The sequence below is a fragment of the Malus sylvestris genome, chromosome 4, assembly GCF_916048215.2.
Source record: "Malus sylvestris chromosome 4, drMalSylv7.2, whole genome shotgun sequence".
Taxonomy (NCBI): Eukaryota; Viridiplantae; Streptophyta; class Magnoliopsida; order Rosales; family Rosaceae; genus Malus; species Malus sylvestris.
Window position 1 is genome coordinate 29,793,840 of NC_062263.1, and position 24,222 is coordinate 29,818,061.

General features: G+C 36.1%; 2 protein-coding genes across 9 annotated transcripts; one reads left to right on the forward strand and one right to left on the reverse strand.

Annotated features, from left to right (window-relative positions):
* Positions 1–2,922: 2,922 nt before the first annotated feature.
* On the forward strand, positions 2,923–4,765 carry LOC126620155 (protein LIGHT-DEPENDENT SHORT HYPOCOTYLS 1-like). The gene has a single exon (XM_050288643.1). The coding sequence runs from the start codon at positions 3,700–3,702 to the stop codon at positions 4,306–4,308; it is 609 nt and encodes a 202-aa protein (XP_050144600.1). The 5' UTR covers positions 2,923–3,699; the 3' UTR covers positions 4,309–4,765.
* Positions 4,766–8,956: 4,191 nt separating this feature from the next.
* Positions 8,957–16,995, reverse strand: LOC126619246 (putative lysine-specific demethylase JMJ16). 8 transcript variants are annotated; one of them, XM_050287556.1, is made up of 13 exons: positions 16,977–16,995; positions 16,198–16,258; positions 15,098–15,426; positions 14,917–14,988; positions 14,658–14,735; positions 14,011–14,526; positions 13,674–13,898; positions 13,191–13,352; positions 12,238–12,606; positions 10,743–12,027; positions 10,531–10,634; positions 10,082–10,279; positions 8,957–9,990 (listed from the first exon to the last, which is right to left on the reverse strand). In XM_050287556.1, exons 3-13 carry the CDS (start codon positions 15,401–15,403, stop codon positions 9,658–9,660), a joined length of 3,648 nt encoding a protein of 1,215 aa, XP_050143513.1. In that variant the 5' UTR covers positions 15,404–15,426; positions 16,198–16,258; positions 16,977–16,995; the 3' UTR covers positions 8,957–9,657. The 8 variants fall into 8 exon arrangements, with proteins under 8 accessions (XP_050143513.1, XP_050143511.1, XP_050143506.1 ...); XM_050287554.1 differs by having other exon boundaries at positions 15,098–15,571; positions 16,977–16,994; XM_050287549.1 differs by lacking the exon at positions 16,977–16,995 and adding an exon at positions 16,504–16,922 and having other exon boundaries at positions 15,098–15,571.
* Positions 16,996–24,222: the final 7,227 nt, after the last annotated feature.

Consider the following 24,222-nt stretch of genomic DNA (forward strand, 5'->3'; position numbering starts at 1 on the left):
GTACTATTCACTTTACCCTTTATTTTGTCCTTATCATTAAAACTCAAAGTTTTCAAGCCATTTTCATTAGTTTTTCTTAAAAACAATAGACTCCACAGTCCTCACTGATAGTGATAGAGAAGCATATATAACATAAACAAAAATAATTGCAGTGTTCTTCAAATTGCCTCCCTTTGATTTGGAGTCCATGGGAATGTTCTTGCAACCATTTTCATTTTGGAATCCAAATGTCGTTGGTGTTGTTGCATTATCGAAACAAAAACATTTTGATTTGACTAATACTCTTTGACCTGTTCTTTAAGTTGCCTCTGTTTCACTTCAAGTCCTTGGGAGCATTCATGTAACAACTTCTGTTGCGAAATCAAATGCTTCCGGCTTTCTTGAACCATTGAATCAAAATTGTTTTCGTTTCAACTCGAGCTCTTTGGCCCGTTCTTGAAGTTGCCATCCTTTCATTTGAAGTCCATGGAAACAGTATTGTAACTTCTCTTGTGAATCCAAATGTTTTTTTTTTGTGTTATTGAACCCTTAAACCAGATTGCTTTTGTTTCAACTCAAGCTCTTTGCCATGTTCTTCAAGTTGCGTCTCTTTCAATTCCAGTCCGTGGGAACCTACTCGTCACATCTTTTCTGAAGTCTTATACATGCACCTACGTTCGCCGCCAAACCAACGGTGTAGCCCACTGTCTTGCTCGTCTATCTATCTCTTCCCAGGTTTTTCGTGTTACCACCAACTTGTATATGATGCAATTACTGGTAGAAAACTGTCACTGTAAATTTGTAATCAGTATATAACATCACTAATTAAGTACCGTAGTAAAGAAAAACAAGCCTATTGTCAAGAAGCAAGCTTCAAGCCATAAATGCCATGGAATAATTATTACCCTAAAGAAAAGAAAGTAATGAACTAGCTATATTGTTGCTTTAGACATGTTAGCGAGTTTGTTTGGAAGTATTTTTAAAATAGCTAAAAGTGTTTTTGATGAAAATATTCTTGAAACTCAAACTTTAGTAAAATGGCAAGTGAATTTTAGAAAAACATTTTATTGCTTCATGCAAGAAGCACCTCTCCCAGACCCTGCGTAAAGCGGGAGCCTTGTGCACTGTGCACTGGGTACTTAATGCAAGAAGCACCAATCATTTTAAAACCAGTTCCAAACAAGTCTTAAAGCATACTAATCTCGACATGCATTATGGGCTAGAAAAGAATTAACAAAACAATTTTGGTTGTTTGCTTGCTAAAAGCATAAGCATTCGTTGCTTTCTGCTAATTTGCATGCATGCGACGGTTAAAGAGTCAATTCTAAAGGGACATGAACCACGAGATTTTGGATGAGACTCTATGGAGAATTTACTATGAAGGTTCCTCGTTGATTTGTTGCTTTCTTGATCGTTTGATTACAGTGCGGGAATTTGTATGCAGCACTTGCTCTCCATCTTTTCCAGTGCCACAATTTTCTTGACAACTTTTTGCCACTTTGCCCTTTTGCGTAAGATTAATTATGATTACCTTTGGATGAAAAAGATTTAAGGCTAAGAATTACCTCAATGGAAGCTTTAATTTTTATTTATTTTTTTGTCTTCAATGTGGATAAATCATTGAAAAAGTTAGATGGCAAGGAAAAATAAATTCAGTTGAACTTCGCACATTTGATCTAAGAAAGCTGCTAGATCCATCTCCAATGTTCTATTTTTTTTACTCACATTATAATTTCATCCATTATAAAAGTTAAAAATTGAAATGATTATTTTCTCATCCACTATTATTCCTAAAATAACTTCTAATATCTGTATTCCAAAAAAGTTGAAATGCTATTTTCTTAATAACGAAGTCTCATCTGACGATAATCAATCAGCAAATGAATGACCTTTCAAATGCTCTGTTGCTGTGTGATTATGCACTCCAATAATTACCATCAATATTCAATCATCATCAGTTGCTAGCTTCTTACCCTTTAATTTGACATGACATTCGTACTTTTTCGTTCCATATATCCTTCTATCCTCATCCTTCTTTTTTTGCAAATTCAGCTTACATATTGTCAATTCCTTTCACAACCATTGCAAGTCTAGGAGACCTATTACATTTTCGCGTCCAACCTGTTATTATTATATTATATATCTTTTAAAGTCTTTATTGGTTATTTTACAAACGAGTAAACTTTTAATTAAAATTTTATTTAAAAAGTGAGTGAGAAAATAAAACACTTGATTGAAATAACAACAATCTCCATTTTAGAACTTACTAAACCTAATAATAGTAATTGTAATGCACCATACTTGGGAAGGTTTTTTCTCCCTTCAATTCTAGCGATAAAAAATAACATAATTACATTATGAAAAGGGTTATTCAATTTCAAACTTGTGCAAAAGAAAAAGACACTGTTTTAATTAACTTGAGATTGTAAAAATGTAATTGCTTAGAAGTTTCCTGCATATATTATATGTGGTCCATTACTGATCAATCTGTAGCTAGGTAACTTTGCTATCAAATGCATTTCCTCATTCAATCCGTACAAACAGAAAAGCAACGTTCATTAGTCCGAATGAGGATCTTCTCTAGATTCATTTTGTGAGGATTTTAGGGATTCTTAAATTACGTTCATTCATATCGTTCGATTAATTTTCGTTATGAACTATTTATATTTAATTTTAAATAAAAATATTTAAAATAATTTCTGATAGCACGACGTATGATAAATGAACACGATTTAAAATTTTTCAAAATCCCCGTAAAGAGAATCCGAAGTGAATTCTCATGACCATGTTGATTTAAATAAAAAAAATTAGTGGGATGGTTGTGTGATTGCATGTACGCGCTTAAGAGAGGGAGTGTTGGTGTTCGTATAAATGTCCGTAAGCCAATGGTCACCATCAAGGTACTGCCCGCTGCCTAACTTGTCCTATTAAGGCAAAACACTTGCTGTTAACTTTACTTGTTCCTGCTAACTTTATTTCAACTCTTATTCCTCAAGAACACAGACTCTGCAACCCCTCTCCTCTCTTCCCTTAATTAATTCACTTCATCATTCATCACTCTTCAAGTCTTGAGATCTTGAAATCTTGGTTAGTACTTCAAATCTCTCTCTCTCTCTCTCTCTCTCTCTCTCTCTCTCTAACTCCGTTAATGGGTGAGTACTCTCAGGTGGTTTTTAGCTTTCTCGCAAAACATTTTATGGAAATTAAGAGAGGTGACGATCTCTGAAGTTATTCCTTGTTGAAATCATTCATCTTCTTGCAGCAGTACTCTGACTGTTATTCAAACTAAGTTTTCCCCAAAAAGATAGTAGTCATGATGAAGTAGATTCTTCTCTATTGATCCCCAAAATCTAAGTTTAATTAAGTTCCAAACATCTCGCCTACCCATCTTTTATTCCAAGATTATTTCCCATCTCTCTCCATCTGACAAATTATATTTAAGGAATCCAAGCAAAATCTAGCATTTTTTCTTTTGGGTATGTTAATATCTTCCTCATTTGCACTAATTTCATACCTCAGCTGAAGTCACTCTCTCTCTAATCATCCAAACAAGCAAAACCTCTTTCTCTCTCTAGAAGCACTACCTACCATTACTCTCACTCATAACCTCATTCACGAGGAGCTAGCTAGACAATACTAAAGAGAGAGAGAGAGAAACCCTAGAGTGAGAAAGATCAAGATCCAGAGAGAAACCCTACAAATCTCACCTTTCATTCACCAATGGATTTAGTTTCAAACCCTATTTCCAACAACCCCAGCATCACCCTTGAAACCCCTATTATCACCAATACCAGGGCCATGATCTCTCCACCACCGTCCTCAGCAATATCCACAACCCCCACCACTCCTCCCACCACTCCCAGTCGCTATGAAAACCAAAAGCGGCGGGACTGGAACACCTTCTGCCAGTACCTCCGGAACCACAGGCCGCCTCTGTCGCTCCCGATGTGCAGCGGAGCCCACGTACTGGAGTTCCTCCGGTACCTCGACCAGTTCGGCAAAACCAAGATCCACATCCACAACTGCCCGTTCTTTGGCCTCCCAAACCCACCTGCTCCATGCCCCTGTCCGCTGAGGCAGGCGTGGGGCAGCCTGGACGCCCTCATTGGCCGCCTTCGAGCTGCCTATGATGAGCACGGGGGGAAGCCTGAGGGCAATCCCTTTGGAGCCAGAGTTGTGAGGCTCTACTTGCGTGAAGTTCGTGATTTCCAGGCAAAGGCAAGAGGGGTTAGTTATGAGAAGAAGAGGAAGAGGCCCAACAATAACAATCCAAAGTCAAGCATGAGTACGGCCATGATCACAAGTTCTGCTTCTACAACTACAAGTTAGTCCGGAGGGAAGAAATTAAAGTAAAATTAATCAAAAATGCAGCAGCAGTCATTTGGGGTATAATATTCCTCTTTTTCTTATATTATTCTATATATCTATATCGATAAATATAATATTCTAGCTAGTTAGATTGTTCCCTTTTTGTGCACAAAAAAGGAAATTGTCTAATGAAATCTTTTGTAATATGTTCTTGAAATATTGAAAGTGCTTTTTTCTGTGTCCGAAAAAGAAAGGGAAATGCATACTTTTGGGGTTTGGAGCTTGCCCTTTTTGGTGATCAGAAATTTCTAGATGTCTAGTCTCTAGGGTAAAATGGGATCGGAAATGATCAGTAGTGGGTGCCAATGTAATTACAAGCTAAGTAGGTAGGAGGCTAGTAGCAGATATATATGATGCATTATTGTACTTGAAGCACAATATCAGATCGTCAATGAATTAATAGTAGATTTCTATATCAGTTATTTGTTTCTGCTTATTAAAATAATCATTTTTCAAATTTAAAATTTGAAAGATTGGTTTTTCAAGTGTTCGTAGATTCTTATCAATATTGATTTTGATGGAATTAATATATGATCGTTTTAGTTAATTTTTCTGAATCATTTAACTCTCTTTTCGTTTATAATATAATATCCAAAATTTTAATGCAAAATTTTAAGTGGATGTCTCCCATTATCAATCAAATTAAACCCCAATTTGCCTCTCTAGTGAGTGACTATATTCATATAATTAATATTAACCCCCACATATCAAATGTGATTTCAATTCCATTTTGGCTTTATGTATTGGCAGTATTGCTGTTAGTCTCTCTCTCTCTCTCTCTATTATATATATTTATGCAAAGAAATTATTCTGGATGATTCATGAATGACTGGTAATTATAGAAGTGGAAAGTTCACGAGCCTAAATGCAGTCAAATCTGATTAGGTATTAGTTTAAAGATAATCTTATTAGATGTATAATTAGGCATATAAAGACAGCCTAGATTATCATTGCTGTTGGTGATGCCAGCCAAAAGACAAATCTCTAGGCAATAAAAATTGGAAATTTGGAGATTTGGAACTCTATAGTCTTTTGTATTTCTAATCCACCTGGACAAACAAGTCTTTAAATTAGTCAATTTCTTTGCATATCTGGTATGGTAAGGCTGATGTTGGGCAAACCCCCTTCGGTTTTACGAGTATCTGATCTGCTTAAAAAGTCACCTTTCAAGGGTTTTATTAGATTAATATTATATTTTCAATCTCTAAAGAAGCAAGCCCTAGAAACCAGAAATCGACATCTTTTTATTATGTCTCTCTTTCTGTGGGCGTCTGGGTGTCGTGTGTGTGCAAAACCACTTATGCTCTGAGAATCTTTCTTTTGTTTCTTGATTAATTGATTCTTATGGGGCAACAAACAAGCCTAACATGCATTGATTAAAAGACCTAATTGAACTTCTCCAGACCATTTGGGAGTTATCTTTGGTCTTTTAAAATATTAATACAGTGTAGTTTAATCAGATTAAAAAACGAAATTTGTTTGGCAAGAACATGTGAAACCATGCCACACCCCTGCCCTAGATTGTCATCTATTATTTAGTTTTAGAGTTGTACTGTTGAACTTGAACAATCCGTATGCATTGTCACACAATTATTGGCCACAATATATAAAGATTATGATCATATCATTGATAGGTATGCTTATTTATGGCTATTGTGTGTTTAAAAAGTTCTGAGATAATAAGAGATTTAGTTATGTTTTCATATCGGTGCTTTGTTTAGAGTACTTCCTCCTGTTCTCTTTTGCCACGTCAAGGAGCCAAAACCCCTCCAAAACGCAATTCATTTATTTTCGTGTAATTGAATTTGGGGATTTCAAAATGCTCTATGGTAGGAAATTTCTTTCTCCCAAAATTATTATTTTGTGCCTTAAACCTAATATTTTGTGTATTGAACCTAATGATAGTTGATGTTTTAGTTAAAGAATAATGCTAGAGATTATATTTTTAAACTAGATTAGTTTACCATTTCATATGGCAAGTGATGGTATATAATTATATAACATTCAATTAAATAGGTTTATTAATTGACGTGGCATATATACATTACTTACCACGTCAGATAGTACACCAATGCATACAAAAATATGATCTCAATAGCATTTTCCCTAATTAAAATCTATGTTGCACCAAAATACGAAACAATAGAAATGTTTAGTCTCATAAATGGGGTAATGAAGCACCTCAATCTAAATGGCCATTTTTTTACAAGCAGTCGTGGGGAGGGGGGATATAACCTAGGATTTGGGCAAATATTCTTAATTACTTGAGCTATAATTCTCTCACATATCATTTATATAGTTTATTTTTATTTTATATACACGCAAGAATAGGAGAGGGAGAGTTGAACTCCTATAATAAGGAAAACTAATGAAAATGGTTTGAAAAACTTTGAGTTTTAACGATAATGACAAAATAAAGGGTAAAGTGAATAGTATCATTATCGACTTTTTAGTGTAAAAATGTAATTTTTCGTTAAAATGAACAATAGCAGAAACTTTTCGTTAAAGTTCCCTAATTAATATTCTTAACCAACTGAACTACAAAGTTCAAACCTTGCTTTCCATCTCTCGTAACTTTGTAACGATTTATATATCTATATTTAATTATATTGAAGGTTTATCTGTATTTTGTTCCAACCAAATGGATTATGATAAATCTAATTAGTTGGTACGATCATGAATTTTGTTCGTAAAGTAGTTAACATGTCTATACGTGCGCTTTGTGGTGTACGTCTTATCGATCATCTATGAAACTGCAAGCTTTTGGTTCTATTACATATCATGCGTCTCATTGTTAACAAGAAACTTAGTTTTTCGATCGTGCCTAAACTTCAAGAGATTCTACAATGTAACCAGGTTTATAGCTCCCCAATATGAGTTTCTCTACTATCCTATCATACCAAACAGTCTAAAGTACCCCAACAACACAATGCATGCAATACTTAAAAGCTTAAAAAATTTCAGGCTAGACCCAAGATTAAGCCTTAATCCTTAATTAGCGTAAGGAACAATAATACCAATATCAACATTTCAACATGCATGAACATCGCAAGGATAATAAGCTTTCAAAAGAACACTTGAAATTGGACCATATATATTCTGAGTTTCTTTATAATACACTCTCTAATCACAAATGCGATAAGATATTTGCACAGACACGTTTATGATATTGGTATAGACGAAAATTCCGTTATCGTCAAATTCGAGCCGATAATATATAATGAAGTTTCACACAATCATATCATATAGATCTGAATCGAACAAGTTAACTAACCAAAACTTATTACAAATTAGTACGAATTCACTGCAAAGTAAACCTGACCTACTCCAATAAAGCGAAGACGAATAGTGCTAAAGCAACAAAATACGTACGTTGAGCTAGATTAATTAGCAGATTAATTAGCAAAAGAACCGTTGCATCTTGCGTGCCTGTCACGCACGCACAGAAGGCGGTGACAGGTGGGGCCTCTCATGGTGCGCCAGCTGGAACAATAATCGAAGCAAGCGTACCATCGGATGGGAGGGAAAATGAAAGAATAAAAAAGATCCCGCAATCTACGGACTCAGGTGGGCGACACGTCCGCCCTAGACGCGGGGTCCCAAGCCAACCAAGGGGATTCCGCCACGTGGACACTCGTGCTGCGTGTCGGCAAGAGCGCGCTTATCGTCGTCCTACCTAAATCCTCTGTCCTCTGTTCGTTTCGGGAGGGAAGGAGAGAGGGCCACGTGGAGGATTTTGGACGGTTGGATTAGATAACTGTTCGTCCGTACGAGGTGGGTGATATATTTCCTTCTTTGGTTGTCCAATTGGTTTGCTATTTATGACTATTCATGTCTTTTGGGGTTTGTAAATTTGATTCACTTCAGTCACTTGCGTTTGTGGGGACCATCGGCCTCCTTCTTTGGCCTCTTGTCTATTTTATTTTATTGGAGAGAGGATCCTCGCTGGATCCTCTTTACAAGGATTTCAGAGATTCTTCAATTATATACGTTCATCGTACATTGTACTGTTTATATTCAATTTTAAATTAAAAAATTTATAATAATTTCTGACTGTACGATGTACGATGAACGGATGTGATTTGAGGATTTCCGAGATCCTCACAAAGAAGATTTGACGGGATCCTCACAAAGAGGAGCCGACGGGATCCTCGCTTATTTTATTGGACAAGAATAGTAGCGATCGTAGCATTATTTGGCTATGACAGCTTTCACGTTGGATGAGATGAATATGGTTTGAGAGAGAAACTCCAAAACGTAATCATTCTTATACTTTTACAAGAGATATAGTTCGAATGACGTGATCCGACTGATTCTGTTTCTTTCTCCCCACTTAGACATTCTCCTTAATAGTCATGCATTTTAATAGTTAAACTGCAATTTACTTATAGGACATCTGGAGGTATGTAATATATAGTATATACTAATGTGGAATGAATGTCTTTGAGATTTGAGGTGCAATTTGCATTTCCCACACAATGGGGAGGCCAAGGTTTAAACCAATAACCATACAATAGCTAAGGAATTCCTTCGAATGCAGCAACCCACATAAGGGGTGGGACCACAGGGAAAAGAAAATATACGCGATCTGAAAGTCGCACACTAAAAATTTTCTTCAAAATGGATAGGGCACAAACTCATGCTTGAGTACGACTTCATACTCTACGAGCCCTTTCTTCATATAGCACTCATCACATTATCTCTTTCTTTCTACATCACTCATTACATGCCCAATGTACGCTTCCATGAACGGAGGCAGTTGCCCCCAGTCAACTCTTTTTACCATGAAAAATGCTACACCTAAAACCATAAATTACCCTCTCGCGTTTTATACTTTTCTTACACTCCACTCAACTCTAAACTAGCAAGAGTGGGATATAAGGAATTTCATTTTCTTTGTAATTGTCTTGATGGAACCACCATGTGCCATTCCACCATCTACTCGTAGCATTTTCTTTGTACGAGCTTCTTCAAGTAACAACCAAAACCACCGGCGGGGATGGTACAATTTCCGGCAACCCTGCAAGAAACAAAGCTCGCGGATGCCAAATCGTCAAATTTGGAGTCATCGACCAACAATCTTTAACTTCTTCCGAGCTACAAACAGGCGTTCCAACAAAAACAAAACTCGGCAGTGTCGACATAAGAATAAGCCTTTTCTTCCCTTTCCCTTCTTTTTTATAGCATAAAGAATGAGCAGGTTGAGTAAAAGATGTACAATATAACCTGGAATCGGTGGGTAGAATTTACAGTTAAAAACGGGCCGAGCAAGTTTGGTCTCTGATCCTTGTGAGACAAACGAATGCATCATCATGTGGGACGACTATGAATCTCTTCATTAAGAAGTCGTGTCACTAGACCTCGACCAGCAGGTTGCCGATTCGCACTTAAAATGCTGTGCAGTGAGTTTAATTCGTCCAAGTTAGCCTTCTTGAATAGGCTTCTGAGTGTTGTATCGACTCCAGCAGGGACGAGATCATTGTCGGATGCCACTTGATCACTTTTTTCCTTTGACATTGTATTGCAGCTCTCACTACTTTCTTTGGATTGAGGTTTTTGTGGAATCTGTACTTGAGGTCGGGAATAGGGGCGAGAGTCCCAGTACTCGGAACAGACATGATTTCGGTCCATTGCCTCTATGGCCTGTTCAATATATCGGAAATTCTTATTAAGTCCTGATTCCACGAATCCCATCATAAAGGAGAATTAACTATGAGTTCTCAAACAAATTTACCTGTACAATAGCTGGTGAAGTAAACCCAAACATTTCAAAGCCATCGATACTCCCCGGTGGCTGCAAAGGAGGAAGGTTCATTTTTCCCAATTTATGTTGCCTAGTGATTTCTTGATTGACTCTCTCTCTCACCATTTCCCAGCATCTTCCAGCTGAATTATGTATGAAAACCTCACCTGGACAGTGCTCCAAAGAAACCTAATGGAAATAGCATAATCGATCAGGTAAATAACTAGCAATTTTAATCACAGTAGGAATATGGACAACTTTTCTTGGATCATCGCTACTTAAATATGGTTTTCCTGGAGTTCATCGAAATTGTTCATGCTAACTACGGTGCTTTCCCATATGCATATAAGTTCCTTTACAGAAGCAACTCAAGATTGGATATCGACAGAAAAGGAATACAAATATGCCACTAAATATTAAACAATGAAAAATCCCAATACCTTGAACAGTGGTCCACCTTGTCCAGCATCCAGTACTTCTGAGACATAGTGACACCTGACAGTTGGATCCAGAACACTGATGTGCCTAACCCGGCTTCTAAATCCTGCATCAAGCAGAACAAACATGAATTACATGAATGTGGATCTTCTCGGTTGGGACAGTATCTCAAATGCTTAGTTACAACTTACAAGGAATGCAAATGCAGCTTTACCTTTTGGAAAAATGGCTTGGCTGTTACACCATGACTTTCCAGATAGCACGACTCCAATTTCCAGAGGCTCAACAATGCAGGAGATCCTCCGCACCACCTTCGCTATTCGGGGACCCTTCTGGCGGTAATATCGGTCCAAATTGTTTTGGCTGGACGATGAGGCTCCAGTTGTCGTTCGTACATTGTCTGCTAAAGTTGCATCGGCAATTCTTCCTATCTTTTCATATTTGTCCTCATTCTCTAGTTTTATACTGGCACATGGCTGTGGAAGCTGAGGGTCACTCCTTGAATTAGCAACTTTGTGTTCAAAGATGGCACTACCGTTTGGGCCACATTCTGCTTTAGTAGAAACTAATTTGAAAGAGAGATTTGGTGGATTAGAACATAATTGTTCACCATGATCCTGTTCAACTTTCATGTGTACAGGATGAGATGAAGAATCCTTTTTTTCTCCACCAGGTAATGGACTGAAAACCTTTTCACCCATAACTGCTGCATCAGTCCCTGGTATATTCAAGATTGGTTCTTTCTCAAAACTAGGGTCACTCACAGTTGAAAGTGACTTCTTTGGGTCGTCGTCTCCTTCATCATCGCTAAGAAGTATAACATCCTCAACTGAAGCCATATTCGTCCCAGATACCTTTGCATCTGAGGTCACAGCATATGACATGTCCTCTTGAGACAACTGGCAAACCTGCATTCTTGACTTGGAACTGTTGAGAGCCGATTCTTCTCTTTTAACTTGACGAAAAATTTCTAATGTTTTCACCTTCTGCTGCGAGGAAGTCTCACCAATGCTCCCGGCTGAACTCATAGGACTCTCTTTATGGATTTCTGTTCCTAGAGGATCTTTGAAGTTTTTGCTTTGCAGCTCTGAGCTAACCTCTTTAAGTATATCACTTCTGGAGGAATAAGATATCTTACCAACTTTATTGTCTTTGGAAATATAAGAACTCAGAGCCAGCCCAAGATCGAGTCGAGCCCATCTGTATACTGCACTCAACTTTCCTTCCAATGCCTCAAGAAGGATGTTTAGTTCATCCATATCATAACGAAAGAGGAAAAACTTGGCGCTCCAAGCACATGAGCAGAATTTCTTTGCATGATTTAAGCATGCATATCTATCCGGGGAACAATGATGACAACCAGCTGCTGACAGATGAAGATCAAAAAAGCATATGCTGCATTCTCTCTCATTGATGGCATCAAAATTGTTATCCATCTTCAATGCCTGTGAAGAACTAGTGAGAAATTCTCTCCTCACACGCTCCATCTCAACACGTGCCTAGGGAAAAAAAATTATAGAATGTCAGGGGAAAACACGTTGACCCAGTTATACAATGAGTGATTATTTGGTAGTGAAATAGCCAGCACAACAACCAGATTACCCAAAGTATCATCATTCATGGCCTTTACTAAAGTCGAAAGAGGGCGACAAAAAGAAATCCTTTTCCCAATAAGTAAGCACGGTAGTAAACTAGAAAGTAGGTTTTACCTTTAGTGTTTTTGCTAATATCCCATCCTTTCCACATGCATCCTTCCATCGTAAGTTATCTGGAGTATTCTTCTTCAGTAAATTGAGTTCCCAATGTGCTTTCACCGCTTCCCTTGCTGCCCCAAGCAACAATTTATCATGAGAAATGGATGTCTTTCGTCCCTGCTCCTGATATAGCTCTATAGCGATCTGCCCATGGGGCAACCAATCAACAGGAGCTACATTCACAGCCTCAGCACAATTAAAACCACAGTTGAACCCTGAATGGTATGCTCGAGGAAAGGTCAAAACAAACTCTCCAGCATTCTGACAACATCTATACACAGGTACCCCTTCAGATTTCAGAATGGAGGGTGAAAGCTGTGTGACCTGCATGGTCAAAGAAAACGATCATGATACAGACAATTTCACAGACCAGATATGATGGTTGAAACCCTGCAGTTGTAAACTTGTAAAAGATGACAACTAGTAAATGCAGATGTTATATTTGAAACCCTGCAGAAATGTAGAGGATACAGAAGATCCATAACAGAAGTCCATCTAATATGGCACAGAACAGATGCAAGATAACTCAAGTTATCCATCTCATAAGTAAAAAATATTCACCAAGTCTTCAATATTAAAGAATCTATTTAGCTATGAAAAAGAGCTAACGAAGGCCACACCCATTTAAAAATAAACTGCCACAACCTGATTATACAGGTCTTGTCATAATTTACCCTTCAGTCCGTCTTTCCAACAGAATGCTAGGTGATATTACTTCCAGGGAAACTTGAGTGACATTAAAACTTGAAAAAACAAACAGACTACATTCACTAAATCCCATACAGCACAGACCAGGAGCATATAACATAGATATTTTGCCGCATACTGGAGGTAATGAGTAAATGCAGCCAACCACAATAACTAAATATCAAACAGCACATTAGCACAGGCCAGGAGGTGTTACCCACCAGCTTATGAAGCAAGTCAGGTTGCTCTTCAAATAGGCCAGGGAGGTGCTTTCTCATTGCTTCTTCAAATTTACAGGCATCGCTACCAGGGATACCATACCACAACTTTGGAGCACCCCAATGCATATAATTTAAAGAGTACAAGTGGTGATCTTCAACATGCTGTTCGCGGAAATAAAAAAAGAAGAGGAATCAGCCGTCAATAATATGTCTCACATATATAAGCTATGGCCTAATGCAAAAATTTGAAATAAGTTGGCTGCATGAAAAATGAATGCCGGCATTGCTTTCAGGTAATAAGTTGGGAGAGAGAGAGAGAGAGAGAGAGAGAGAGAGAGAAGCTGTTGCTATCACAAGATACATGAGAGGCTCGTGCTAGCACATGCAATATGCAAGCATGGGGTTGACCATATGACGAGTGGTGGTGATAGTGCAGCTATCCTTGGATGATTAATCTGTTGTAAGGAAGAAAGATTATCTTACCCAGCAAAAGGAAGAAAAGCACATCCCTATGTATAACCATGGCACCAGAACACCGGATATATCACTGCTTTCATAAGAAAGAACAGATCCGGGAAGTCTTGGAAAGTTGTTCAAGTTCCAGCCCGAATTTATGTACTGCTCTTCTGAAGGAAAAGCATCCTTACTGGACATCTTGGGAAAACCACTACCAAAAACTCCAGTTTCTAGATCAGCACCATAAAGAACCTAGAGCAGATTACGAGCACCGTGGTTAGGGTAATGAGAGAGGGAGAGAGAGAGAGAGAGAGAGAGAGAGAAAGAGAGAAGCTGGTATTTGCCTAAATTTCTCAAGTCATACCTCAATTTCTTCAGTAGGTCTCTCTACCATCCGCCAATATTCGCCCTCAATACTTCCTACAGATGGCTCCCAGCACTCTTTAAGTTTAGCAAAGTTACCTCCTATACTAGGAATATGTTCGTTCTTGCTGAAGTATTGAGCCTTGAAGTCGTCAGCATATCTTTCAAATGCTTCTAGAGTAAACTCTGGACCAGGTTCAAACCCAAACCGTTCGGCCTCACAACCTCCATCATCCCCAGATCCTCTGCCACCACTTTGATGATCAGTCCCCATCCGTGTGCTTCTTCTTTTCTTCCTCATATGACTATGGCTTTTAGGAACCTTTCTCATTGAATCTCGATTTTGCAGTTTATCGACTCTCTGGACTCGAGTAAAAAATTTGGAGGTCCCCCAAATAGCCTTTTCCTTGAGTGGACAGGGAGGCTTCCAAGAAGAGGGAGGAACAATGCGACAAATACCATATGGTTCAGCTTTTGGGCGTATGCTCGCTATATATTTCAATGTGTCTTTGAACTCCTGAAATTAGGTAGCAAACCAAGTCAGAAATCTGAATTATCCAACTTTTTATTAACAAGTAACACAAGTAAGAATACGTCAACAAACTTCGAAACTGTAATAACTCAAATTCCACAAGTAACAAAATGCACCTCCTCCGAAGGCCTGAAGACAGGAGCGTCCTGAAGGTCGGGCCTTTGACCTTCCAGTGGATGCCATCGTGCAGAGACCTGTTCAAGGACTTAATCATCAATTCTGTGACTTTGAAGACATAGGACCAAAAACCAAAATCCCAGGCAGTTTGTCGATTCATGAGAGTAACGTGGGAGCAAGATACTTATGATAAAGGATTACATAGGAACCAAGCAAATAGAAGGGTGAGAGTAGAGGGCATGAAGTTTGAAGAGTAACCTTTTGGCAATTACTACATTGTGGACACCCGCGTATAACCCCCTTGGGAAGAACAGATCTTGGGGGACAATTCTGTAATAAAAGTAGTATATGAGACACCATTTGCAAGTATATAATTAAAGCAGGGAAATGCATATAAATGATTAAAACACATAAAATCAGAGGAGCACTGAAAAATTACTTGTTCAAGTTGCTCCCAATCAGATTCATCCTCTGACTTGTTATTTTGCCCATGATTTATGCATTGTCTGCGTCGAACAGACCTCTTTGCAACCCCACCAGTGTCAATGTCAGTCTCCATCTGAACTGATTGTGATTTAGAAGGACTAGCAGTTGCTGAGGAACTAATTCTGTTTTCACTATCTTGTTTCTCACTTTCATTTGCCCTTTGTAAGCTGAAAGATGCAAATGACTCAAATCCGGGTGGAACAGAAGGAAACTCATCGTTATCCTCTTGCATGCAAACTCTCATGAGTTCTGTCCCCATTTAGAATTCTCCAAACTGTTCGTCTACGTGGAAAGAATGAAATAATTTAGAACAGAAGTAGGATGATCGCTTATCTTCTGGCTTATGAACTTCAACATAATGAAATACGCTGTTTTTATCTGACTATTAATCGCTTCAGGCAACTTAGCAGAAAATCAAAGGTTTTGTCTGCAAAATCGAAAAACAGACATCTTAGGGTTTCGAAAGCATGCTTCAGCAAACCAAATTTATTTGGCTTCGTTAGCATTAACACACTTCGGGGACACCAAATTCAGCACATTGGTTCGTAACAATAATATATTTTCTAGTTTTTCAGAGATGTTGCTAGTCACATTTACATCAAATTCTGAACAAGAACATATACATATTCAAGATATGTTATGAAAAAGTTCAACTAAATAATCTGTCAAAACGAAACAAAAAAGAGAAACGAGCAGGTAACTGTAAATATCATCTAGATCAGCTTCATTATATTATTTGATCCGAATCGACACGATCACAGACACAACTGTCATCACAAATCAATCATGCACAATACACAAAAAAATTCATGAAAACAAACATAAATTAACCAAGTGAACAGACATTATGATAATTTCATCACATTTTACTTGAAATTTTCTTAAATGAATTGAAATATTACTAAATATATCAAATCAATGATTAAAAATACCAAGCCTTTGTAATTAACGATAATTTTGTAGCATCAGACAGAACTACAGAGAGAGATGAGATTTGCCCAAAAAGTCAAATTAGACAAAAATTAATTAAATTTCAATAAAATTAGGGCTTACATCGTGATGATCCAAGATTATACAATCCCCACTGAGCTAATCCAGCTCAAACTTCCATTCACTACACCCAGAATTTGCAGAAACCAGATCAATTAAACAAAAATTGATTCCAAAAACTAACTCAAAAAAATAAACTAAAGTCAACAAAAATTTCAAATCCGTGAGAAATTAAGCAAACGGATTTGATTGAACAGATCTAAAAACCCTAACCCTAATCCTAACCAAGACGGACCAGTCAGAAACAAAAAGCAGAGAAAATGGAAAGCACTTTTGCTACAGACGAATTGGTCAGAGATGGGTACCCACCAGCAACAAAACCGAAAATGACAATCAAGGACAGCCTCTCAAACAGCCTTGAATTTCATCTGAGACTCGTATATAAGCAAAATCCAGAAACCATGGGGCAAGGGTAAATCTGGAAAAAGAAGGACAAAAATTGTGGAACCAAAATTTGGGGCTAAAATTCCAAAGCTGGAAGAAACCCTAACCCTAACAAGCTTGGAGATTGATTCAGTGCAATTTAATTTTTGTTTGGTGCAAAATCAGCATCTTTTTATTAAAGCTGACAAATAACAGATGATATGATAACAGTTGGGACTTGGGATAATAATGTTCCCCTTTTGGATTCCGAAAAATCAATTGGAAATTAAGATCTAGGGTTTTTAATTTTTTTTGGGGGAAATGGGGATTTGGGGGATCCTATTGTTTTTGTGATGAATTTTTTGGATAAATATGTGATTTAAAAAAGTGGGTGTATATTTTTAATTTAATTTTTTTACCTGAGTTTTGGTTGGTTGGTCGGTTTCTTTGAGATTGCGTGTGGAAACCAGCGAGACTTTATTGGACAAAGAATGTTAATTCCATGGGCGCCCTTGTGAATCGTATTAAAGCTCGTATGGATGTGCTTTTAAAATAATTGAAATTATTTTTGGTGAAAATATTTTCAGAACCAATCCTTAATAAAAATGTAAATAAATTCTAGAAAATCACTTAAAGTACTTCCTGAAAGAAACACATACTGGTGCTTCTTGCATAAAGCACTTTAAGTGTTTTTGGAATCAAAAAACGTTTTCTCTAAAAACGCAATCATTTTAAAAGCACATCCAAACAAGCTCTTATTGTAGGGCTGTTCGGTATGGAATCCCAAATCGAAAATGAAATTTCAAATTTCAAATTAAAAATTTTTGGTATTCTTAATTTTGGGATTTTCGAAATGTTTTCGGTATTTCGGGATAGATCGTGATTGTGTTTTCAGTTTTTGGCTTTTGAGCATAAATTTGAGATTTTTGAGTTGTGGACTAAAGTTTGGGCCTTTGTGTCACATTTCGGGCTCGACTTCACTGTAGCACGATATTGTCCGCTTTAGGCCCCGGTTTTGTTTCTGGAAACTCACGCAAGCAGAACTTCCCAGTGGCTCACCCCTCATTGGATTGCTCTCAAGTGAACTCGCTTAACTTCGAAATTTCGATGGAACCCGAAGCCTTATAGGATGCATCAGGATGTGACACTTTGACTAAAAATTTTGTTGCCCATTTTCATATCATTTGAAATTTAGGCTTTTAACTTTACCAATTTGAAATTCCGTACCAATTGAAAAACCAAATCATTCTTACCAAGTCAAATTGATGGTCCAAAATTTCAAACTACTTAATTTCATACTTTTATTTATAATATAGTCTACTCTCAAATTACTTAAATTCAACATTCAACATGCATGTAACCAAAATAAATAGACGTATATATTTTCGGTTCGGGATTTCCAAACTATTGAATATGTAATTCCGATTCCCGTACCGAAAGGTTCGGGATCGGTTTGGTATGGATCTCAACAAATTTGGTATTATCGGTTTTGGAATTTGTCAGTATGGGATCGCGATTTTTTTTTTGTTTGGTTTGGGATTTTTGAAAAATAATAATATTCTAGCCCTAGTTAATTGCTTCGGTTGGTCATTGTTTCGTCGAATGGCTCGTTCAGGAGTACCTTTAAAATGATTGAAGCGTCTTTTACGAAAATATTTTTGGATTCAAAATTCTTAATAAAAGTGCAAGTGAATATTATAAAAGAATTTTAGTGCTTTGTGTAAGAAGCATATAATTAGTAATTCTTGTAGGAAGAACTTTACCTGTATTTGAAAAAAAAAAAAACATTTTCTCTAAAAATAGTCTCCAATCATTTTCAGAGCGGTTTTAAACAAACCCTAAATGTTACCGCGTATAACTATTGGGTTTGGGATGAATATGTCCTATGCATCTTATTTTGTTAGGAATTAACTTGGCTGTTGAATTAGGAATTCAATTCAACAACCTCTCCTGCTTATACTTAATCCCATGTGAACATGTGTCTAGGGGTGGGTTCGGTACGGTTACCGTACCAAACCCTTTGTACCAATTACCATACCAAACTTTCGGTATACCGAAGTGCAGTATTGCTAAAAGTTCGGTTGGCATGGTATGGCAATGGTAATTGCCATTTTGTTTTGGGACAAAATATGTTTTTGTTTTTTTAACCCAATTCGAGGGCAAAACTTTTTTTTTTTGTACATTTATCTCATACATTATAGATTAAATTCATCTATTATTCATCATTCACAATTCACACACATAATAATTCAAATGATGCATCAAGATTAATCATGAAAATTAAGCTTACAATCCAAATAGAAGTTACGAATCAAAACAAATAGAAGTTAACAATCCAAATATAAATTAAAGTTTCAAACCAAATAAAAATTGGAAGTAAACTTCAAAAAGGAGAATTCATTGATCAATTATTCAAGCTTAAAATGTCGAAGCTTGTGGAAGAGGCATTGAACTTGAAGAAGATTGAGTTTGTGTCAAGCCTACATTACAAACAAAGAAAACATATTAATTAGTAGCAAGAGGAATTAAAGTTGAAAACCATTTAATAACAAATTTACTAAAAAAATTAAAGCATATCTTTCTTATTTTCTCTTCTTCCATTTCCTTGTAAAATTGAAGCATATCTTCCGTTGGTTCCTTGTAGAAGTTTAATTCATTTGCCCTAAGCCAACCACTAGTACGCACTAGTGCCTCCATTATTTTAGGAGTCAAGGATACCCTAAAGGGTCCACAACCCTCCTCCCTAGGCTAAATGCATTTTTACTAGCAAAAGTAGAAGTGGGGGTTACAAAGATATTTTGGCTATTTGTGAAAGAATTAGGAACTCTTTTGTGTTTGATTTCCACAATTTCAAGAGATCAAAGTCACCAACAACAATACTAATATAAGTAGGGTTTTATTTTCAAATTATTGAAATATTATAAATATGTGTTATATAATTATCTATTATATAATTTCTAAATTATATATTATATTGTATTTACGGTAATATTGTGGTAATGGTATCCATTACCAATACCGTTCCATGAAATTTCGGTACGGTACAATACCGTACCATTACCGATAGGTACAAAAAATTTGGCACAAAATCGGTATGGCACGGTTGATAATTCGGTTGGCACGGCAATTTGGCAAAAAAATCCACCCCTACATGTGTCCACGTTTTGATGTGTTCACACAAGATTGGGTATAAGCAGAGTGTCTTGTTCATTTTGTTATATTTGGTTGTTGAGGTATGAGATGAATTACTCGTTCTATCAATAAAATCTTATTTGTCAAGACAATTGACTTTAACACGTGACTTATTTGTATTTTTAATTATTATGCGTTTAGTAAATGAATATTCATTTCTAATATGATCAACATTATTTGTGTTATCGTGTATTCTCTTTAACGCTTAATAAATTTAATATTAATAGGTAGTAGTAGGTAGTATGGTGGATTTATACTTTTTGATTGAGTCTCGTTTTCTTTTATAACCAGTCATCCTCTTTACACGTTCATCTATTTTTTATATACTTTGACTTCTAACGCATGCATAAAATATGAACCAAACAAATAATTTTCATGGTGATTTTATACTTATTGATTGATTCTCGTTTTCCTTATGTAAGGGAATGACTATAAACTTAAAAGTATAATTTCATGGTAAATTATAGAGAGCTTCTCCTATAACTTTCGAATCTTTTCCGTCTGTTAATTAACGTTGTTAAAGATGAAGCTTCTAATGAGAGTTGAACGTAAAACATGTCAATTCGTTTGACTCAATTATTGAGCTAATTAAGGTGGTGGCTTTGGTGGTCCTTCTTTGATTTGTTTTCTCACAGAAAATATGGCTTAATTTGATTGGGCTTAAGGATTGATCCCTTTAATTAATCACCTTAATTAGCCTAATTAATTAAAACAAGATAAATAGTTAGCCTTCTTCAACGTTTGATACGGTCCACACACAAAAAAACTAATGAGTGCAAGGGGACTTTATATTTAAAACGTATATATAAGTTTTATGGTTTGGTAGGAAAATGCCTTTGGAATGACCAATAACAACCCTATGACATTGTGCCCCTTCAAGTAAGACAATAACCAAAAGCCAAGAACCAAACAATTAATTTTCATATTTTCTTTTGGGTACTATTTATCCTCGAGTGGTGCTATCTACGCTCTCTTTTTTACCTTTTACACTCTTCTCACAATTTTCAGTCGTTAGATCTAATTAATTAAAACAAGATAAATAGTTAGCCATCTTCAACGTTTGATATGGTCCACACACAAAAAAATTCATGAGTGCAAGGGGACTTTATATTTAAAACATATATATAAATTTTATGGTTTGGTAGGAAAATGCCTTTGGAATGACCGATAACAACCCTATGACATTGTGCCCCTTCAAGTAAGACAATAACCAAAAGCCAAGAACCAAACAATTAATTTTCATATTTTCTTTTGGGTACTATTTATCCGCGAGTGGTACCATCTACGTTCTCTTTTTTACCTTTTACATCATTCTCACAATTTTCAATCGTTAGATCAAATGAATTGAAGATGATCAAAAGACAAAATTAATAAAAGTGTGCGAGGGTGATTGTTTGACCACATAAAATAAGTTGAATAACTTTCAAGCACTCGTTGTATAAAATGAATGTCTCGCATTTGTTATAACATGAATAACATACGACTAGGAACATGAAATGCTCATTTTAGTCACTATGAAGATGTGACCCGTTTGGTTGTTATTAGTGTTCTAAAAATCGGCCTAGGCAACTGCCTAGGAGCTAGGCAGTGAAGACTCACCGCGATTTAGGGCAAATCATTTCAAAAAATTAGTTTGGAGCTAGGCACCCGTCTAGGCGGGCTAGGCAGCACCTAGGCGGTCCTAGGTGGATTTGATTTTTTTTTAATTAATTGTGTGCTTTTTTATTTTTTAGTTTCATGGTAGTATACTTATGGAAATGGTGTACCTATGACACACCCCGATCCTAGAGTCAAGGAAATCTTCCTGCTAGTAGATGGGTTGAGACCACTACTTGGTTTTTAGGACGTGACTGGGAGTGCTCGTGAGTTCCCAAAAACAAAACCGTGAGGGAATGGTAAGCCCAAAACGGACAATATTGTGCTACGGTGGTGGAGCGGGCCCGGTAAGTGGTCCACCCCGGGCGGGGATGTGACAACCTAATTTGCAAATGATGGATTGACTACAAGTTCATCCGATTGTGAAATGAATTTGGAGAACTTTTGAGGGGATACATACAAAAAAATAAAAAATAAATAAACTAGATACAATAACGTTAAATAATTTAGTGTATATCCAATCCAATGCAAGGATTACGAACAAGAAGAATTTAGTCTATCATCCAAGAATACTCCTCATTATGATTATATGCTTACCGTTTTTTAAATATTGAACTTGTTGGATGGATGTACTTTGTGTATTCTTCTACTTTTATATTTGCATTTTATCATTCTTCTTCTATTATCCTTACAAATATAGTTTTTATTAAGTGTAAATAGGCACTTATTTACAAGACATATAATAAATTTACATAAATTCGCATAGGCCACCTAGGCGCTAGGCCCCTACCTATTGCCTGACTAGCACCTAACGTTTTTTAGAACCTTGGTTGTTATTAACACAATTTTCATAAGAAAAGTTCTACGATGCCCCTGATTATATGCTACTCTAAACCCTTTAATCATTAGATTTTGATTTTGATTTTTGTACTTTTGACCAAAATCTAATAGTTAAAAATTTCAAAATATTCGATACTCTAAAATACATTTTTTTCATAAGTATAGTTCCAATAGATAAAACTCAACTCAAAAAACCCAACAACAAAACTATCACAACAAAACAACATCAAAAGGATACAAAACCCTAATGAAAACTTTATTTCAACTTTTGTAACCTCTTCATACACCCCCAATAATCAAATCCTACTATCACGCAATCTTTATCCTACATTAATCTGATAGATGTTAAGATTATCATGTATAGTTGTATTCATGATTATCTAGTCTTCTAGTAGATGTATATCACTGTTCCTTGATTATCTCACCATGTACACAAACTTATATATATATATCGTGCTTAATCATCTTGAGCATCGCTTTCTTAATTGGCTCACTATTGTCAAGGTTATCATGGAAAATAAATCATGTTCAAATCTGTTTCAACTTTTTATTTATGCTTTTTCTTATTTTCAATCCCGTGATTCAAAGTTGTGTGCTATATATGTCATGTTTTAGAACAGTTTTCTTAAACCTTTTCCAGAATTCAAAATTAGCTACGGTCAGAAACAATTGGGTTTAGGAAAAGCATAAATAAAAAAGTTGAAAAATATTCTAAAATAAAACATATATAAGCACACAACTTTGAATCACATGATCGAAAAAAAAAAGTATAAATAAAATGTTGTAACAGATTTGCAGTTTACCATGATCTTGTTTCCGTGATGACCTTGACAAAAGTGAGCCAAAGTGATGCTCAAGATGATTAAGGAGAATATATATATACACATACATACACACACACATATATATACACAAGTTTTTGTACATGGTGAGATAATTAAGGAGAACAGTAGTGATTTAAATCAACTAGAAGATTAGTTAATTATGAATACAACTATGAATGATAATACTAACGTCTATCAAATCAATGATTAGTGTTTAGAGGATTTTAGAGGAGAAGTTCTCTCTTATGTAGGGCATACCATTGTCAGAGAAAAATTTCATTGTAATGTCTGATAAACAACGGTCTCTCTATCTCGAAACGTATTGGTTCAAAAATAATAAAGAGTGCTTCATCTAGAGTGGTAAGTTTTTAGATGATTTGCCTTGATTACTGTGTTCCTCACCCTTGAATGTAGGTAAGAGTTGATCATGTGATTGTTCTTTTCCTTCCCACAATTTTTGCAGGCAGTATACAACTGCTCTAAACCCTAAACAAAAATATTTGAGATCAAATTAAAAAAAAAAAGGTATAAATTGATTCCCATACCTTATTTGGAGGATTAAAACTTCAAAATCAATATCCATATGTTAAAAGAGTTTGTTTTTCTGTATCACAACGTTTTAGGGTTTTAACCATAATAGAACGTAGGAGAAAAATTGCATGAATGGTAAAGGTTTGATTATTGGATGTATGTTTATTGGTAAATTTTGGTATTCTTTAATTCCATCTTATGCTTTACGGTAATTATAAAATAAGGCGAAAAAAGGAAATTCACATTTAAAATTTAAATTGGGCGTAGAATGACATTGCATGGGTTCAAATAAAATTTTCCAAACCCTAAAGCCAAAAAAGACAAAGGTGAAAAAACCCTACTAATGGACGAGTGTTGCTGCAGCCATAGCCACCCCACCACGGCAACCGGCAACCCAAAGCCATTTCCAACCGTCTTCTCTTAGATTCACAAGTCACAGCATCAACCGAGGCTGTTTTGGATGGAGGATATGATAAAAATAAAAGGACATTTCTTTTTACTTAAGAGAAAAGATAATACAATGGTACCAAGACTTCGAGGCTGGTTTAGTGTGCATAATTTTTTTTTTAATATACGATAACATTATTGAGTTAGATAGTTAAATGTTAGGAGAAAGAGAATTGATATGGATTCGATATGCATAAGAACGTATAGGTATTATTTCTTTCAAATTAGAATAAAT

Coding starts and splice junctions, on each gene's coding strand:
- LOC126619246 (XM_050287556.1), bottom strand. CDS start 15,403: ATGGGGACAGAACTCATGAGAGTTTGCATGCAAGAGGATAACGATGAG. Junction 14,989..15,097: donor ATTGGGAGCAACTTGAACAA/GTAATTTTTCAG, acceptor CTTTTATTACAG/AATTGTCCCCCAAGATCTGT. Junction 13,899..14,010: donor GACCTACTGAAGAAATTGAG/GTATGACTTGAG, acceptor AATCTGCTCTAG/GTTCTTTATGGTGCTGATCT.
- LOC126620155 (XM_050288643.1), top strand. CDS start 3,700: ATGGATTTAGTTTCAAACCCTATTTCCAACAACCCCAGCATCACCCTT.